This window comes from Apodemus sylvaticus, chromosome 7, assembly GCF_947179515.1.
Source record: "Apodemus sylvaticus chromosome 7, mApoSyl1.1, whole genome shotgun sequence".
Classification (NCBI taxonomy): domain Eukaryota; kingdom Metazoa; phylum Chordata; class Mammalia; order Rodentia; family Muridae; genus Apodemus; species Apodemus sylvaticus.
In genome coordinates this window covers 70,052,942-70,073,659 of record NC_067478.1, presented here as the reverse complement: position 1 = coordinate 70,073,659, position 20,718 = coordinate 70,052,942, and the positions used below count along the sequence as shown (strand labels likewise).

At 39.6% G+C, this 20,718-nt stretch overlaps 1 protein-coding gene across 7 annotated transcripts in view; it reads right to left on the bottom strand.

Annotated features, from left to right (window-relative positions):
* The window catches only part of Neo1 (neogenin 1), a 167,758-nt gene extending 148,367 nt beyond the window's left edge, over positions 1-19,391 (bottom strand). For 5 of the 7 annotated variants that reach the window (XM_052188173.1, XM_052188167.1, XM_052188169.1 and 2 more), the window contains exon 1: positions 18,894-19,390. In XM_052188173.1, coding sequence (XP_052044133.1) covers positions 18,894-19,065 — 172 coding nt within the window. In that variant the 5' untranslated portion in view covers positions 19,066-19,390. Of the gene's footprint in view, positions 1-18,893 lie in introns of all 7 variants that reach the window. The other 2 variants (XM_052188174.1, XM_052188172.1) reach the window with 1 other exon arrangement.
* Between the last annotated feature and the right edge of the window lie 1,327 nt (positions 19,392-20,718).

Genomic DNA, 20,718 nt, shown 5'->3' with positions numbered 1-20,718 from the left:
TCATTAATAAAATTCTTAATTCTTAAGCAATCTGTTAATTAACACAATGATTCAAATTTTCCAATAAAATGATTCTGAAATTGTATTACTAAATTTCTGGGTGAAATATACTATCTTGGGATTCCTTATTTAGTTCAAAATCCTACTGAAAACACTACTTGAAAATATATCTTTAAATCCAAAAACATTAATGTCCCTGGCCACCCCACACTCCATAGCAGTGATTCTCAACCTTCCTAATACAGTTACTCAGTTTTGGTGAGCCCCCCAACCATAAAATTATTTTCATTGGTACTCCATAACTACAATTTTGCTACTGTTATAAATAGTAATATAATATCTGTGTTTCTGATGGCCTTAGGAGACTCTGAAAGGGCTGTTCAACCCCTGAAGGAGCTGCAGCCCACAGGTCAAGAGCTGATGCTCTACAGCCAACTGCTACATAACTTCCTCATTAATGCTTCTTTCCCAGTATTCTTCACAAAACTTTCCTCAGCTACATTTAGAAATTGTCACTCAACCTTTGCCAAAGCCCAAGTTGGCTTGAGTTTTTAAAGGTTTGACCCCATACATAATTCAGAAGGGGGAACAAAATCCTCAATTTAGCACATTTTTCCCACAAGACTGTTGCATTATGATTTAATCTAATTGCACACACAAAAAAAACCCTGAAACCACAACTCCTCCAGATTTCTAAGAGAAAGGGTATGCATGTCTTCATATTCAACTGTGCACCAAACAGTGACACACAAATTTAAAATTTAGCAGAATTTACAGGTGCACTATCTAACTACTAAATACAATGTTCGGACCTCTCACAAGTTCTAGGAGAGGCGCATCCAAGTGAGAGGAGCCAGAATTTATTATTCAAGATAAAGCTGCTTCTGATATAAACAGAGAAGAAAATGCAAGCTCAACTCAACTTGTTAAAAACAAGTGCAACAATTATATTCAAAAAGGAAAAACACATGCTAGTCACAGCGACCAAAGATGCTATAGCAAAATGGAAAATTAATGACTAAGACAAATGAGAAGGGACCAGAAAGCAAAGCATGGGAAGAAAATTCGGTCATAATACTGGCTTGTTCCACACTCCTGAAATGAAAAGCAATCAACTACTGAGGTCTCCCCAAGAACAGGTTCCCTCCTGAGTTATTCACATACCCTGACTTCAGAACACTCTCACATTTTTCTCTGATAAAGATACTCAAAAAGGGGTGTGGTAGGAAAAAATTCAAACAGCTACAAGAAATTCTTAATACTTATGCACTCTATGTTCCATTATTCTATATAGTCCAAGGTCCCCAACAGTACTAGAAGCTGCCAAATCTTTCATTCCTTCCACTAATACAAACTATTTTGATATACTAAAAGGTCTCAACCACTTATCTGAATGAACAAGAACAAAAGTTCTTGCTTCCTAACAACTTCCTGAATATTTTATTATCGTTTCCTCTCAGGAAATTTATTCACTCTTTGTAGCTCCAACACTAACAGTTGACTTCTGAAGGGAAACTAACATTAACAATGTTTATAAAAGAGATTACCTCCACTAACAGTTTTTTAACTGCACATATGAACAAAAAATACAAATTAAAACTACACATGAGAAGCTAGGCCTGTAGCTGAGTTACTCCTGTGCTTGCCTAACAAGAATGTAGCACTAGATTAAGCCCAGCACCATATAAACAGGTGTGGTGGGGAACACCCATGATCTCAGGATGATGAGGTGAAGGAGCAAGTGAAGATCTCCCTTCTTCTACCTTAGAAGTTCCAGAACTAATAGCAAGTTGAAAAGAGGATGAGATTTACAAAATGAAATGAGCAGCGTGTGTTACACACACACACACACACACTCACGCACATGTCAACATCAAATCTAAACCTCATAAATTTTACAACAAATGTACAGAACACAAAACAAAGGGAGACACTTAAACTACAATTTTTCTCTAATAAAATAAATAAATAAAAACATTGATATATTTGTTAAAATCTACACCTCTACTATGCCTGCATTTCAATATCTCACTGAAAAGCCCTAAAAGATTTATGAGTAAACTTGGGCAATTTTACTCATTAACAAGAAATATACTGGATTATTTTTCAGGAGAAAAATATGTATAAAAATTATCTTGTAGAATATAACTGCAGGATCTCTTGGGGGGGAAAAGCCATAATATTTACTCCAAAGTTGATGAACTCAGATCTACTGTATGACATAACAGTTACGATGCATGTCAACGTTTCACTGTAAAACCTCTGTTCTTTGGAGCAAAGGGTAACACACTAAATAGCCAGTAACAATAATAGCTTAAAGCAAGTTGGTTAGGGCACTCTACCATAGAATTTCTGAGATTAAAAAAGAACTGTTTGCCTTCTTAGAATAGAGGAAGCAGCTTTAACACAAATAGGACAAGAGCTACTGCACTCTGGAAATCAAAGGAACTTTAGGAGGGAAAAAAACTACACAGTTTAGTACTTGTAATTCTGGCCTGTTTTTAAATCCTTGCTAGTTATTTACTGGGGATATAAGCACAAAATAAATGACTTATTACATATAACACACACTTTAAAAAAAAAGAAAAGGATAATGTCTTAGATAGCCCTGAGTGGCCTAGAACTCACTGTGTACACACCAGGCGGGCCTCAGACTTGTGGCAACTGTTCTCTGCTTCTCAAGTGCTTGGATTACTGATGAAAGCCACCACCCTGGCTGGCTATATTAACACTCTTCGAAAGTCCCTGGCACATAGTACTTTACACATGCGAAACAAAACACAAAAAGGTTAACCAAATAGCCTAAGATCTCCCTTCTTCTACCTTAGAACTTCCAGAACTAATAGCAAGTTGAAAAAAGGATGAGATTTGCAAAATGAATGAGGAAACTATAACCAATTGTACGGTAATGCAAAGAAACACAGGATAAATACAGTTAGTAGTTGCCCGTGCCACTGCGTAGTAATCTACTATACCTAAACCTTTTTTTTTTTTTTTTTTTTGTTTGTTTTTTTTTTTATTCGATATAATTTATTTACATTTCAAATGATTTCCCCTTTTCTAGCCCCCCCACTCCCCGAAAGTCCCGCAAGCCCCCTTCTCTTCCCCTGTCCTCCCACCCACCCCTTCCCACTTCCCCGTTCTGGTTTTGCTGAATACTGTTTCACTGAGTCTTTCCAGAACCAGGGGCCACTCCTCCTTTCTTCTTGTACCTCATTTGATGTGTGGATTATGTTTTGGGTATTTCAGTTTTCTAGGTTAATATCCACTTATTAGTGAGTGCATACCATGATTCACCTTTTGAGTCTGGGTTACCTCACTTAGTATGATATTCTCTAGCTCCATCCATTTGCCTAAGAATTTCATGAATTCATTGTTTCTAATGGCTGAATAGTACTCCATTGTGTAGATATACCACATTTTTTGCATCCACTCTTCTGTTGAGGGATACCTGGGTTCTTTCCAGCATCTGGCAATTACAAATAGGGCTGCTATGAACATAGTAGAACATGTATCCTTATTACATGGTGGGGAGTCTTCTGGGTATATGCCCAGGAGTGGTATAGCAGGATCTTCTGGAAGTAAGGTGCCCAGTTTTCGGAGGCTGTGATAAGAACCACTTCTTATCACAGCCTACAGGACTTGCTCAAATTCTACCATCCCAGAAAGTTTACTTTGACTTACCCTGTCAAGAAGAAGTGTCTACTTTTAATTCCCAAAGCACTCTATGCTCTTTTGCAATACCCATCACTTTCTACACAGCATTCTAATTATTTTTACACACACTATATATCCTTTATTAAGTTAGCACTAATTTCTCTCATCACCTAGCAGTGCCTTAAACAGTAGCTACTCGATAAGTGCTTATTCAATCAATAAACGAATCCGGAGAGTATTTCCTATTAGAGAAGCAAAATAGTTTTTACTAAACACGGATAAATAGTCTGAACTTTTCCCTCTGAGAAAACAAACTATTTGAAGTTGCCGAGGGCCATATTTTAAATCAGGGCAAGTCACTCAGCTAGGCAGAGGTCTTTCACATAAGTGTCCTAGTACCTACTTGCTCATGTTCTCTGAACAAGTCTTTATACTGCCAACATTGAGGAGAGCAAAGAGCATAACTGGTAGTTTGTATGTGTGGTTTTTTTTAATGCAGCCAATTAAAATGAAGTTATGACAGACTGAAAATGTGACTCTACATTTCTCTGCTGATGTAAGAGACTAGCTATCGTGGATCCTCCCAAGTTTTCCTCTTTCTTAATCCTTACAAAAATAGTTTCCACACTTCCGATAGCTGAGTTCTTTCCCAGATACGACCTTCCATCTTACAACATGATCTGAAGAGGGAACAAAGAGCTAATAAAACACAGTTGCTCTATAAAACAAAGTATGATCCCTCTAAATCCTAGGAAAACTATAAAAGAGGAGAAAGTAGCAGCCAAACTCACAGAAAAATAAGTGTGAGACTGGCCTTCCTTGTAAGGCGGAAATAACAGTTATCAGAAAAGAAGGACTGCTTTGGAACTTAACAAGAACGTGTTAAGGTACCAGGAGTTAGAAATATATAACAAGAAACGATCAAAGAACTTATCCTTTGCAATCTGTAAGATCCTAAGGAAGGGACTGAAAGGATGTTCTTGGATGAACGAGATAAACAGCCTCTGATAATTATATATACATTCCACAACAGGCCAGTACCAGTAGATAAAATTGACTTGGAAAATTTCTTAGCTGTTGACATGACATAGTCTGATATAAAAGAAATCCACAGACTCAATGTTCATGTAATTTACACTGAGAAGCTCACACCCCTGTCAGTTAAATGGAAATAAATTATCAATATGTATTCTGAACAGCTTCCCCAACTCAATCTGCTCGTACATCCTGAAGAACTGAAAACTGCATACCTTTCTAATGAGTATTAACTGTTTTAATTTTATAAACCTGGTGCTTGGGAAAATATACACCTTATTTGGCATCTTATCCTGCCATGTACTGATAGTAATTCTTACATTACACAAGTTCCTTAAGAACAAAATCATGCCTTATATGATTCAGTATATGCTACAGCACACTAGTCAGCAAACCAAAAGCAAAACAAAACACATACTACCATTTATTCCTTGCCATTTCCCCAATAATGGCTGTTTGCTAGGAAGCTGTTTGCTGGGTTTATTGTATATTATACTTACCAACCTCTTTGTATTATCTAAAGAATAATTAAGCCAAGCAATTCACGGGAACTTAAATAGCTGGTCTTGAACATAAACCTGACTGTTCTATAAAGGCAGAAAGATGAGTCAAATGCTTCTCCTATGACTGTAATTTTGACATAGTCTTTCATTTAAAACAAAATGCTGAAGGCTGTGAATGGGAGTGTAGCTCAGAGGTAGAGGCTTGCCTAGCAAACATAAGACTCTGGGTTCAATCTCCAGCTCTGGGAAAAAAAAAATGTCTTTGTAAACAAAATGTTTCGGAAGACATGTCAGTCAATGTGGTAGACCCTGAGAATAACAAAGATTTAAAAAAAAAAAAAAAAGTTATGGCTGCTACTTAGAATGGCATGTGCAACTAACTTCTCCATCTGGCTTCTCACCCCAGTCACATCAGCTGTATTTCAAATGTCTGCAAAGTGATATGGGCACTGACAAGCAGAAGAAAGAAGGTGAGATGTGTTGGGAGAGCTGTGGGACCATGTGATGATACTAATTCAAACATGACAATAAAATGCTATCTGCCCAAACCATTAACTGGTTCCAAAAACTAAATAAGATGAGAGTGTCCTCGCACAGCAAGAACTCATTTTATTGTACTTAATATTGGATCACAGTTATTTTTTGACAGTCCATAGGAGCACAGAAATTGGACTGGCTAGGGGAATAGATCTAAATGGAGTGAGAAACAAAAGGATTTCATAATCTTAAAATGAACGAACTAGATAACAGCCTACGAATAACTAGAAACTGGTTACAAACGACCTTGCCTTCTAAACACAACACAGTCTAAAAGTGAACTGCCCCAGGTAAGGTTCTGGTTGTATTTACAATGTATCTTAAACAAACGAGAGCTGTTAACCTTATCTGTTTAAACAAGAATTGAATCCTCAAATGAATAAAATCTTCAGTGTAAATAAGGTACTTAATTAAAGAAAAGGCTTAGTAGGCTGCAGGGACAGATTTGTTGACATGGTGAATTAAACAATATTATAGGAAGGGGTATCCTCCATTTGCTATTTTCTATCATTAGTCTACAAAATTCAAGTCAATCAACAGTAGTTAATGTTGATGCATAAGTATAATTAGCACATTAAAGACTGCTTAAAGAGGTTTAAGTGAGCTAAATTAATGAGTGTATATGGTATATATACATACATATGTGAGCTTGTCCTGGGATGCCAAAGGAGGATGTCAACTGTCCTGTTCTATCAATCTCTGCCTAATTTCCCTGATTATCTTGAGTCTCTCACTAAATCTGAAGCTAGACTGGTGGTCAGCAAGATCCAATGATCCTCCTGCCTCCATTCTCCCATATTGGTTACATGCACCCACTTTTTCTTATTTAATGTGAATGCTATGAATCCAAACTCAGGCATTTGCATTTGAACAACAAGCTCTTACCCTGAGCACAATTTTGACAAGATCAAAACACAGGGAGAAGACCTGATAGAAAGAAGGGTAAACACCTAAACTGAGGCTTAGGACCTCAAAGTACTGTGTCTATGAAGTAAAGGTAAACCTAAAGTACGCCAGGTCATAGGATTTGAAGCCCAATTTTAAATTATCTCAGTCCCTGAACAAACTGAAATGATCTGAAATTGTTAGCTCCTCTAGCATAACCATTTACCAAAGCCAGGGAGAATGACAATCTGATGACCTCTATAATTGTTTGTATTCAATACTTTCCATTCGCTCACAAACAAACATGAAATGACAAAACAATCACAAAAATCACAAATTATAAAAACATGCTCACCACCCACCTGTAGAGACACATAAGAGAAAGGATGGAAGTAATAAAACTACAAGCAGAAACTTGGAAACGATAAGACATAATAGAATTCTAGAAATGAAAACACAAAAAATAAATTTAAAAACTCAACAAATGGAAGTGTTGCCTCTGATAAGAACACTAAAGTCTTAAGAAACTGTTGTTCTCATCCTAACAACTTATGATACAAAACTAAAGCTGTTCTGAACTTGTGAGAAATGACAGTACAAAAAAAACAGAAATGAATTAATTCCAAGGAGACAGAATATTTGAAGAAATCTACCAGTAACTTTCCACAGCTGATAAAAGTGGTCATCTCAGAGCTTCCAGAAGCCCAGCAATACATAAATGTAACTAGGCATCTCAGAGTGAAATTTCTGGCAGTCACATTAAAGGGCAAATCCTAAGGGAGGCTGACAGAGAGAGGCTAACTTCTCAACAGAAAGATGAAGTCCAGCAGACAACAAAATGACATACTTTAATGACTGAAGGAAAAAAACAACAGAAAGCACAACCATCCAATCTCTAACAATATACAATTAAATTACAGAATTAAATTATAATACAAATATTTTAAGACCGACAGAAGCTAAGAGACTCCATCTCCAGCAGACCTAACTAGATACTACAAGATATTCTCCAGGAAATAATCCCAGAGAGAAGCTCAGACATGCAAGAAAAGAGAGAGAGAGAGAAAGAGAGAGAGAGAAAAGTATGAGTAAATCTAAATAAATGATGACTTATTTAATAATAGTGATGTCTTATGAAATGCAATATAAAAAACTAAAGAATACAAAATAACAAAAATTAAAAGGGAAGTGCAAATTATTATAAAGAGTTTTCACTGTCTAAGAAATTATGTTCAGTACGAGTTAAAGATGATTTTGGAACCACTGAAATAAATTGTAAAAGAGTAACAACTGGAAGTTACAAGGGAGAAAAATGGCTAAGTAAAAATAATCAAGAAGGAAGAGGAAGAGAAGGGGAGGAGGAGGAGGAGAAGGAAGAAGAGGAGGAGGGGGGAGGGAAAAAGAGGGGAGGAGAAGGGGAGAGGGAGGCATACACACATGCATGCATACACACAAATAACTTTTACAAAAGGAAGAAGATCCAGGAAGAATAGGCAATGAGCAGGGTTAAGTAAATAATGAAAGACTAAAAAATAAAAAAATAAAAACACATTTAATGACAGACTATACAGCAAAATCAAGCCCATACGAAATTTGAAAACAAATATATCTATTTAACACTAAAACAGAGCTGAGAGGAGCTGGAAAGATGGCTGCCTCAGCAGTTAAGAGTACTTGCTGCTCTTGGAGAGGACAAGGGTTCCATTCTCAGCATCTGCATAGTGATTCACAACTACCTGTAACTTCAGTTAGAATTCAGCATCCTCTTCTGGTCTCTGTAGGCGTTAAGTATGCATATAGTACACTTACATGCATGTAGATAAAACACTCATACACATAAAATAAAAATAAATCTTATTTTAAAAAAAAACACCTGACAAAACTAGATTAATAACTTCCTAATGATGTATTTACTCACTAGAGAGACAATTATAAATTTGTATGCAGTTAGCAATATAGTCTCCAAAAATAAAAAGCAAAAGCTGACACAATAAAAGGAGAAATAAAGAACCATAGAAAATCGGGGATAAGGGGGGAGTACACTTTACTTTTGGAACTCAAGAAAGAAATTAAAGAACAAGCAATGAAGGAAGAAAACTTTTTCTACCTTAAAATAGGTTCACAAATGCAAAAGAAAAATATACTAAATACTGAGAAGCCACACTATATATCCACTTTAAGTAGAAATAATAATTTAACAGAGAGAGAGAGAGAGAGAGAGAGAGAAGGGGAGAGAGGGAAAGAGAGAGAAGACGAGAGAGAGAGAGAGAGAGAGCATGCAAGAACAAACAAAAGTGAGAGTGCCAAGTGAACCAGCAGTTTTCCCTATTATTCAGGAGGACACAGATAAGGCTGAACTCCAGGTATTAAAAATAGCCGCCAGCACTATCTCCAACTTCTTTTCCCACATACGTAACAGGTCAAATTTTAAAGATTATTGCTATGGTTTCACAGAATAGCTACCTATCCATTACATAACAAATGATATACATTTATAATAAAAATAAACTTTTCAAGAATGATTACAGGCATGTGTAAACGTTTGGCTTTGCAGCAGGACACTGTCATCTATAAAACTCACACTTCAGAAACACTAATATAACAACAAAAATAATCTCATCAACAACAAAAATTTTATAATGTTTAAAGAAAGTGTACGATTTTTGTTTTAAACCTAATTTATAGTTATCCTAGGTCACAAGAAGGCCACAGGGTGGATAGGCCTGTGTCACCACATGCCTGTAAACCCAGCACAGGGAACACTGAGGCAGAAGGAATGCTAGGTTCAAGCCTTGTCTGGGCTACAAAGTGAATCCCAGGCCAGACTGAGATGCTGTCTCAAGAAAAAGGAAAGAAAAGAGAAGAAATTAGTTTGCTGCTTAATAGTATTTTGCTGCTTTTGCCTTTATTGTCCATCTCACTCTCAGCTTAGATTGAGAAACCAGCAGACCACCCAAGACTAAACAAATGCTTATCCTCCTCATCACAAAAGCACTCACTTAACAGCCTAATCATACGATGCCATCAGATAAAAACATAAACCAAGCTACATCAGTGTTATCTAACTTGCATGTCTTTTTAGCTAGCCTCTCAATCTAGTACAGAACAACAAAATAACAGGAATAACAGTTTATGTCTAATGGGTAAGATAACCAGGCTCTGTTCTAAACATGGATACATATCAACTCATTGTTTACCACAGCACCGACAGGGTGGGTGGTAAATTGTTATAATTGTAATTTAAAGTAAAGAATTTACTAGTATAGTCCTTGTAAACCATCTCTCTTTTTGCCTAGCACTCAAACTTTGGGACCAAGAATGTGACTACAGAGTTTACAAAAAGAACCAACATTATTTTAGCACTATTCCATTTATTTATACAGGTATTTCTCAAAAAAAACAAAAAACAAAAAACAAAACAACAACAACAACAAAAACCTACCTGTAGGTGAAATAAAACTTCACGTGTTACACTGTTCTTATTCTAGGTACTCTCGTTGCTTTGGTACCAGTATCTCTGCAAACATAGCCTGTTTTCCTTTCCTTGTAAACCCAACTACAGGTGACTTCCTAAATGTTCACTCCAGGTTGGATTTTGTTGCTGTTGTTATTTTCCCCATTTCTAAGCAGATCTATTCTCAGGACATGAACTAAGATCATCTTTATCTAATACTCCTGAACCTACATGCCCATCCCATACCTCTCACCAGATCTCCAATTCTGCAATACAGTTACACATTGAACTGGCTAAATTTTAGGTTCAACGTGTCCTTAGGTTCAACGTGACATTATGCCCTGCCCCTCTGTATTAGTTCATTTAGTTTCATGGTAATGAAATACCTGAAACTGGGTGACTTATAAAGAAAGGTTTATTTAGCTAAGAAGTGCTGACTGTAGCAAAAACCCTTTTACTACATCACATCATGGTGGGTGACAACACTAAGAACCTAAAATGTAACAAACATACATACAGCAGCAGCATTAAACTCAAAAGAGGGAAAGAAAAATGTGAAAACAAAAAAACAAAAAACAGAAACTAGACAAGTCTCAGAAGCAATATAAATCATCAATTAAAATCTGAGAAGGTGCTAATTCTATTAGTAAATGCAAAAACAGGGGTTGGGGAGATAGTAGATGGGTAAAGCCCTCCTGAGCTGTGCAAGAATGCAGGTCTGACTTTAAATCCTTAAAACCAACAGAAAGCCAGTAGGCGCAGTAATGAACATCTATAATCCCAGTGCTCCTAAGGCTAGACGGAAAACAAGAAACAGAAGAACCTCAAAAAGCTTGCAGGCCATCCTGCCTGGCATACATAGCTGCAAACAACAAAAGCATCCTGCACCAGGCAAGCCAGAAAAGACCAACACCTAAGGCTGTTCTCTGACATCCAAACAAGTACCACAGCATATGTGTGGCAGCATTCACAGACATCATATAAAATAAACATACATAGAGACACTTCTGTTTTCATCTGTCAAGTTGGTAAAAAATTATGAAGTCTGGACATGAATCATTTATGGGCAAGGATGTGGAGAAACAGACATTCTCATTTGTTGCTAAGAATCATCTTTTAAGCAAATTATTTGCAAATAACTACCAAAAATTAATACATAGATACACACATATACATAATCAAAGGTGATTTTCAAATAATATAAAAGTCCTATCTTATAGTTTCACAATTATTTGATAATACACAAATTATCAAATACACATACACATTTATAAAAAAGTAGGCTCACTATATCATTTATTAACAATCAAAAATGTGGGGTATCAGAAGACAACGAGTTAAATAGACTATATCAACAAAATACCATATGGCTATCAAACAACTATGATACAATTTACATGCACTTATGTAAAAAGAGGTTCTAAAACTGACACAATCTTAAGTATCTCTCTCCAAAGTGTATGACTCAAAGGTATGTGTTTGCAATGAGTCAAAATTATTTAAACCTTTAGCTCTGGAAGAACTGTCTGACTGAATAACTAATAATTCTTGCTGACCTAGGTAGTGGTGGCACATATCTTTAACCCTAGCACTTGCGAGGCAGAGGCATGTGGATCTCTAAGTTTTAGGCCAGAGTGAGTTACAGAGTGTGTTCCAGCTCAGCCATAAAATCATTTAAAGGTTACTTCTAATGGTATTTTAAAAAATAAAAGCTAAAACTTATAACCTTACATGAAGACTGCCCAGATGCTAACTCCTTATGATGAATTATTCAAAAACTGATTTCATTACAACAAAACCTATAAACTAGACATGGTAGTTCATGTATGGCCATAATTCTAGCACTCAGGAGCCCAGCACAGGAGATCACAAGCTTAAGGCCAGTCTAGGCTAAATAAAATAAAGAGACCTTGTCTCAAAAATTAAAATATAAAACCACATCTTTAGAAAAAGCAGCAAAACCTGCTCATTCAAGCAATATTATTTCTGGTACTACTATAACTTAAAATGTTTCATACTTAACACTGAATTTCTGTTTCATGAACCCAGCCCTGAAGCTATTTTTACACATACAAAATGAAATCACATATAATCATTTATAAGCAATGAAAAGATTGTTCCAATCATACTTTACTTTAAACTAGGAAAAGATATAAAATTAAGTCTTAGAGAATGACAAAAGGTTAATTTTCACATCAAAACCAGAAACCACCAGTCTTCGAATACAAAAACTAACTACATAAAAGTCATTTAGCTGAGATGAAGTCACTGCTCGATTTTATACTGCAAAGAGTAGAAGTACACAGTAGAAGGACTCTTTAGATTATCTATTAACCTGCTCTATCCTAATAAATTAACCTAGCATACAAAACAAAGTCTATGGTATCTGCAACTAAAATTTTAAAAATTTAGTATGAAATACCCACAATTAAAGGTAAAAACATTTTAGACAAGTTGTAAATGTCAATGGTTTTTGTTGTTTGTATGTGGTAAGTAGGGGGTTAACTCAAGGCCTTCAGCTACATCCCAGCAGTGGGATAGTTCAAGTGCTTAATGCTACCTACCAGTAGTGGTCTACAATGAATGGAACTATTACTTAATTTCTTGTCCTGATTCCATAATAAAATACCCTGACAAAACAACTTACTGGAGAAAGGATTTATTTTGACTCACAGTTCAAAGGTACAGTCCATCATGACAGAGAATTCAAGTGGTAAGGTTTTAGTGCTGCTGCTCATAACATTCCAGCCCTATTCTCCCCCTGCTCAGTCATTGGCTGATCAGCTTTTATTGACAAATCAGGGAATAAATGGGGAGCAATATTTACACAACATGGACACTCTTAAAATAAAAGTATTATAATGCCATGTCCAATTGCAACAAGACATAGAAATCAGCAGAGGCAGAGAAACCAGCATTTGAATAATACAAGGGTAATCTTTACACAGTGTACAATAACATTACTCTTACATTCAATGCAGATAGAAGAGACTGGTACACTGCCTCAAACACTTTGACTGTTCTATAAGTAATACTTTTATTGGCCACTACAAGCATCATAATCATTTCCCAAAATACACAGACATCTCAAATAACAGTTATGAGAAAATCTGTGTGCACCAATAGGAAAGATCTCCAGTAGTAGGATTTAAAACATACATGTTAGAAACATACATGTTAGAAACAATCAATTGTATAATTCTGCTTAGTGTAAAAAAGAGAACTATATTCACATACAGGAAAGAAAATATTTAAAAATGCTACTCATGGGTTAAAAATGAGATTAATAACATTTACAATTCTATACAGTTAACTGCAAACTAACATGAATTTTTAAAATAAGTTTTAAAAATAAAATGGTTTAAAGATAATGTAGCAAAAAAAGAAACACATATTTAGGGAAAACATTTAAAGTTATACATAACTCACAGTCACGATGTAAAAGAATGAGCTATATAGTAGACAGCAACTACAAAGCAATGATTTTATACTAGCAAGTCTGAGTTTTCTTGGTCTCATAAACGAATGTTTTTAATGAAAATACTCTTTCTTGTAAATTAATTCAAAAGTTGACCTCCATTTTACAATCATATTTCACTTGATGGTTTTCACAATTAAATCAAACTCAGCTCACCAGCTCTCTGACTGACACAACATCTCTAGGCAGTGCCCTCCTGATATGGGTGCACTGTCGTATTGTATTCATACCCATCAAATGGAAATCACTTATCAAAGTATCTGGGGGAAAAGATTTACACAGAGCCTTCATAAAAGAGATGTATTGATGTAACCCCCAATATGTTTCTTGATGTACAGAAAATATAAAAGGCAAAACTAACAATAATCAATTGAGACAAATGAAAAACTATGCTTTCAAATAATAAACTTGAGGGAGAGGGGACTAAAAAGATGGCTCTGCAGTGAAGAGCATGTACTGCTCTCCTGTAGGACCCAATTTGATTCCCAGCACCTACACTGAGCAGCTCACAACTGCCTATTAGTCCAGTTGTAGGGAATCCAATGCATTCTTCTGTCCTCTACACATATTCTCCCTCCCCCCTCACAAATACACACACACAATCTTAAAAAGTAAAACCAAAGCTAAACAAGAAATATTAAAACTATTCTACACAAATATAATGGAGTTTATAAGCACCTTTACATCTCATTTTCCTGGCAATCCAGTTAGGTAGGAAAGATACTGTTCTTGCCTGCCTGTGTCCCCCCAATTTATAGATATACGTGTAGTTGTAGAACAATGAGTCAAACTCTCAATTCCTTGCCTTCACATGAAAGTCCTTTCTTCATCCCACATGATATATTAATTTTCAGACAATTTGCTAAGGAGCGCATTTCTTATCTCTTATGTGCATTCACCCCAAAAATATATGACTTCTTTTCTATACAACTCAGGAAAAGTCAATTATCCTTCCACAAATGACAAAGCTGGCAAATATTATAATGGTATCTAGGAGAATGATCCAGTTCTCATAAAGGGCAAGAAAATCCGTGAAGAGTGGCTGAAGAGGGATAGGGAAAGAATGGAACTGTCACACATGCATATCCTACACAAGAATCTGTCACCAAACACATAAAGGAATCATGTTCTTTGGCCCAGCAGTTCAAAAATAGCTAGACACAACTCAACAAACATTTACCGGTTATCTAGTATCCTAGTTGTTTCTATTACTGTGATAAGTACCATGACCAAAAGCAACTTGAGAGAAAAGGATTAATTTCATCTTACAATTTCCAGGTCATAATCTATCACTTAGGAAAGTCAGGGAATGAACTCAAAGCAGGAACCTGGAGTCAGGAACTGAAGCCTATGGAGGCATGCTGCTTACTGGCTTGCTCCTCATGGCTTGCTCAGACACCCTTCTTATATGAGAAAATGCCACACACTCACAAACACAGACACACTCAGACACACACACACACACACACAGACACACACCCGCTTGTCTACAGGCCAATCTAATGGAAGCATTTTTCTCAACTGAGGTTTTTGTCTTTCCAGATGACTCTAGCTTATGTCAAGTTAACAACACACTAACCAGCACAAGTAGTCTAATCAATGCTTAAGATATAGCCCAGATATAAAGATAAGTAAGTCAAGTACCAATCCTCCAGAGGTTAAGACTATCAAAGGTGACAAGAAAATAAGTAATATAAAATGAAAAGTGTTTTAAAAGCTACAGGAACAAGGAGAACAGCAACCATTAACTCTCTGGGGGAGAAGTCAATAGTAAAAAGTTTCCGATAAGATAGGAGTTAAAGAAGTAGGATGTAGCTTTAACAGGAAGAAAAGAACAGCAAGTGCAAAAGCCTGAAGGCAGAAAGCTCTGCAATTAATCTGAAGTGGGAGAACAAAGGGTACACATAAGAGTGATGAGAGGAATCCGATTTAAACTGGGATTGGTGGGGAGTGTTAAAGAACACACAGGATCTCACAATCTCCATCCCAAGGACTTTTAGAACAAGAAACTATGAAATACTCATTAATAAGACGTTTTAAGTGGGAGTTCCGCCCTTAGAAATATTGTTTAGAAAGATTACTCCAATAGGAGGATACATTTAGAGGGTAACAGGTGAGGCAAATTGTTCCACACCTATTGCTAGTTCAGGTGTGGATAAAGATGAAAAGGTACAGACAGAAGAAATCCCTAGGAGGTAAAGATCAAAAGAATAAGGTCTTCTAGATCTTAATTCAGAAGAGACAAACCCATGCGATCATTCTAACAATGAGACCTGGCCAGGGACTGGTTCATTGCCACTGAGGAAAAGGGATGGAAGAAAATGTGAATCTGCCTTTGGACCTGCATCAGTGAAGCTACCAAGTGGTGAGGGGGAGGACCAAGAGAGTCAAAAGACAGGAGAGAATGAGACAAACATTAGAATTCAGTATTTAAGTGAGTAAAAGAAAAATGTGAAAAACAAAAGCAGAAACCACAGGGAAAGCAAACCCTCAGTCAAGCTATACATGTTGGTGCTGATAAAGGCAAGGGAAGCGCTAAAACATAAGACTGGGAGACTGAATACTGCTCAAACATGAAGCAAGGTTTTCTAGCAGACATTATTAAAAACAGAAACAGACCACCTTATGAGGTAATGTGTCAAACCAAGTAAATGCCTGTCAGGATGTGTGGGGTCCTCTATGAAGAATGTCCACTGAGAGCATTTGCAATGCACAGGGTGCTCAGACACTCTGTCTCCCCCAAGGACCACTACAAAGCTTTTCGGGGTGACCAGCCCTCCCTTCCTAAAGCCTGTGTGCTTATTCATTCCCCACCCTTCACCACTGCTAACTACCTTCTACCATAATCTCATTTGCTTTTTCTGTTCTTCCACATGTCCAAATGTCTATCCTAAGAGTAAAAAATACTCATTTGTTCTGTTCCCACACATCTATTTTTCTCTTACCACTGAATATCATCTCTCCCCTACCAAAAACAAAAACAAAACATGTCAGGTCTATCCTTCTTCAAAATAAGCAAACAAATAAAATAAAATATTAACCAATGATATCTGATTTATAGGCAGCTTGATCCAAGACTGCTTACTCAGCTCTCCATCCCCTGATCTCTTTTACAGCTCAGGACTGAACAAATCAGCTCCTGCTCACTGCAGTGATTCTGTTGTTGTTGTTGTTGTTGCTATTGTTTTTGGTTTGGTTTGTTTTCGTTTTATAATGAGACGGAGGGGTTAACAAAATATTTTGGAATGAAAATAAAAAGGCCTATGAGGGAGAATCAGACCTGTGCTCTAGATTCTATCCACTACTAATTAACTGTGAGCCTTCTAACTAACCTCCACCCATCACCATATCAGATCTGAGAAACCCTGGCACTGGCTAGGTAAATCACACACCAACATGCACTTTCTCCAAACCTACTCTCCTTTCAGTGCTTATCACAATCACTTAACTATGTAATTCATAGTTGAGTAGCTATGGTTCCTACCTACACACTGGACTGCCATCTCCATACAGGCAGAGAGCAAATGTCTCCCATCTCATCACTGCACAATAAAAAACCATGATTGAGTTCAGGCTAACATAGATGTTAAGATCCCTTTCTAAGAGACTGCTTACACAGCCCTCCAAACCTGAGGAGCTGAGTTCATTCCCCAGGTCCTACATGCTGGGAAGAGAAGTGACTCCTCCAAAGATGTCCTCTGACCATCACACAGCATGCCATGGAACTGGCACAAACACACATGTACAATCGATCGATTGATAGATAAAACAGACAGACAGATTGATAAAATGTAAAACATAAATTCTAGCATTGTTTTGCTTTTTTTTTAACTTTAAGATGTCACCGGCAAAACTTTAAACACAAAGTCCAGTTATGACCTCAAATACACACATAATCAGCTATATATAAATTTACATTAGAAAGAAAAAATTTACATAAGAAAAAAAGAGGAACTTCTTTTCCAAAATCTTTACATTTCTCTTGCCCATTCCCATGAAAAGAAACTATTCAGGTACTTATATTAAAGGTCTGAAAACTGTGCCCAAAACTTTGTACAAGATAAATGAACAAATGCATATCACATCAATGATCCTAACTTAACATTATTGTTTACCAGTTTAGATAATGTATACTGGTATGGGTTTAAAATGGTTAACACTGGCAAGTTGTGAGCTCTGTACACATACACACAAGATGCAAAATTCCAAACTTTATCAGCAAATCACACTGCAACGTGATTTTAATGATTTCATAACAATCAGAGGAAAACAAGTTTTTGGTTTAGCAATTACAAATTGCCATCGCGTCTGATCAGGTGACCAGGTAAATTTTTAAATCTTGTCAAAGTGAATTAAAGTTCTGTCGAGCTGTATGGCACACCACCTTAGGCAAACAAGGTTAGCAAAGCACAGGTCAATTTGCTCTTCAAGTGCTGAGTGAATTCTGCTCCTCAACTATCAGAGGCTTGGCGATGTGTCAACTGGCACCCTTAAATAAGTAAATGCAGGTGATTCCAGGAATGCATGAAACACACAGAGAAAAAAGGATGCTGAATATATACATTTATATATGTATATATTGTCACTTAGAGACAGACAAATACTTAAAAACCCGATGCCTGAAATTTTTCAGAAGTTGAGGGTGGGTTACATCCCTAGTAAAATCCCTAGTAGAGAGGCACTACTTCACAGAATCACTTGGAGCTCTCCAAGGCGCCCGCAAGCTAAGTCAACACCACTGATCTGATCATGAGGGGGCTAGTATGCCCCTTAGCACCCCCTCTTCCGAAGACTAGGGCTCCAATCACTGAGCGAAGAGTCCCTCGAGATCCGACAGCACTTCCCTGGACTTCAGAAGCTGGGCAACCCATGGCCGAGGGAGATGGGGGTTGGGGGGAGTGAAGAGGATGAATTCAAGCCCCCTCCTCCATCCCTTCCTGAAAATTAATGAATTGGCTGTACGATTGTTTATCTAATGAGGTGTGTAGTGGCCTCTACTGGTGCTTGTGTGAGCACAAGAATGTCCCACTCTTACAAGTGGGATGAGCCTGGGGGAGGGGAAAGAGGCAAGGGGTGAACCTGCCTCCCGGTACAAAGCGCAGAACTGGACCCCAGAGCTCCGGACCGGATCCCGGAGGCGCCCCTCCCCCGGTAGGACCCCCTCCTGCCTGCTCCGCTTTCAGCCACGCGAGACCCTTTTCTCTCCAGCAATGGGAGCCGAGGCGGAGAAGTTCCTGCACGTTCCCCTCTGGATCCTAAACAACAACAAAAACCCACCGCAGCGGCCGCGGGAGCCAGTGCCGCGCCCCAGCCCCCACGGCGTCCCGGGCCCGGCCCCGCTTACCTGCGGACTGCGGCGGGGAGCCGCTCTTTGCGGCCGCGGCGCCGGACGCCGGGCGCCCGAGCAACAGCAGCAGCAGCAGCAGCGGCAGCAACAGCAGCAGCCGCGGTGGCGGGCAGCAGCGCCGGGAGGAGGAGGTGCAGAGGAGTCGCCCGGCTTCGCGCTCCGCCGCCATCTCTACCCCACGAGTGGCAGCGGCGGCGGCGATAGCGCCGCGGAGCGCTCGCGCCCTTCCCTCAGCGCGCCTCAGCCGGTCTCTGCGCCGCAGGCTCGGCTCCAGCCCGGCCCGGCCCGGCCCGCGCGGCCCCCTCGCGCGCCCAAGGGGAAAGACTCCGGGCGCCTCCCTCCTGCAGCGGGGCGGGGAGGAGAGCAGAGGACAGTCAGTACATTCCGGGCGAGAGCTGGGGGGTGGCTCGGTCTCTCCAGGTTCCAGGCGCCGCCACCCGCCGCCGACTCGGGCTCCTCACCGTAGTGCGAGGGGGGCGGAGACCGCGGGGTGGGGGGCGGGCGCCGGAGCGCGCCGTGCCGCGCACGCTCACAGTCGCGCACGCGCGCCTCCCTCCCGGGGAGCACCCTCTTCGCGCCCCGCGGCCTGCCCGGCTCCAATCCAGGCGGTCGCTTCGCGGGCAGCCACGGCAGTGGAGCCGAGCTGGCGCAGGGGCAGGCGGCGGGCCCGCTCCCCTCCCCCCTTGCTCTCCGTAGCCGGGCACGGGCGCGCGCGCCGGGCGCTGCTGCTGGCGTCAGGGAAACCCCGGAGAAGTGATCCTCCTCCTCGCCTCCCGCCTCCCGCTCCTAACCCGAGGGAGAGATTTCCCCTCACCTCCACGGACCGCTTCAAAGGGTACGGAGACCTGAGGCAGAGCCGCACGGGCGCCCGAGCTGCTCACGGAGGCCGCGAGCCTGCGCGCACCTCTCTGCCCCGGGCCTCTATATAGGGCCTCAGAGGAAACCGAATGGCCTCCGGGAGGAAACCTGGGATCGCAGAGGGTCGGCGCACGGATTTATGTGCTCGCCAAAAACAATAGCAGGCCGCCCGGCTCTTGCTGGGGACCTGGCGCGGTTCCCGTGGGAGGGGGCCGATTGCACTTCGCCGACCTCTGGCTTCCTCCCGGGCGGTACCCGACCCGCCTGGACCGCGGCACCCTGTGTCCCCACTGAGACACTCGGCCCGGCTCAAACAAAGGTGCGGGGAGTCCACTCCACTTCATCGCGTGCCCAGGCCAGGACCCAACCCGGTGACTCAGTCTCCCCGGGGTTAATTCTCTGCAGTCACTGCAGCCTTTCACCTAGGCCTTGGATGGTCACCTTGCAATTTTGTACCTGGGATCCAAAGTGTCTCTCGACAGTAAACCCGCACCACGCGGGAATTGGTTTTCAACCATCTGGTACTACTGAGGATGGAGCTACCCAAAGTTAGGAGAAAACAGCCTGCAGTCTGCTGGCGGGAGTGCCCATACTGTTCTACGCTGGTTCTTAAGTCGTGCTGGGTTGTTGATACTAGTTGGATTTTTATTTGCCCTTCTGCACATAGTCAATATCCGAGATGTGTTGTGTTCAGCAAAAAAGACTTATTTCTTTTTCTAACACACACACCATGCCTTCTCTAGTCACTTTCTATTTTATTGTTTTATTCTGAGATTCCAAAATAATAAAAGGCATGGATTGATGTGAGAAATGAAGAGCTCAGAAATCTCATTAAAACAGTGAAATTAGGAGCTCTCCCTTCCCCTAACTCTTTGAAACAATTGGTTTAAAAGAACAAATACTCTCTTATTGTTTTCCACTAGGGAAACCATTTAAATATCTTGTTTTGGTTAGAGTTATTAAC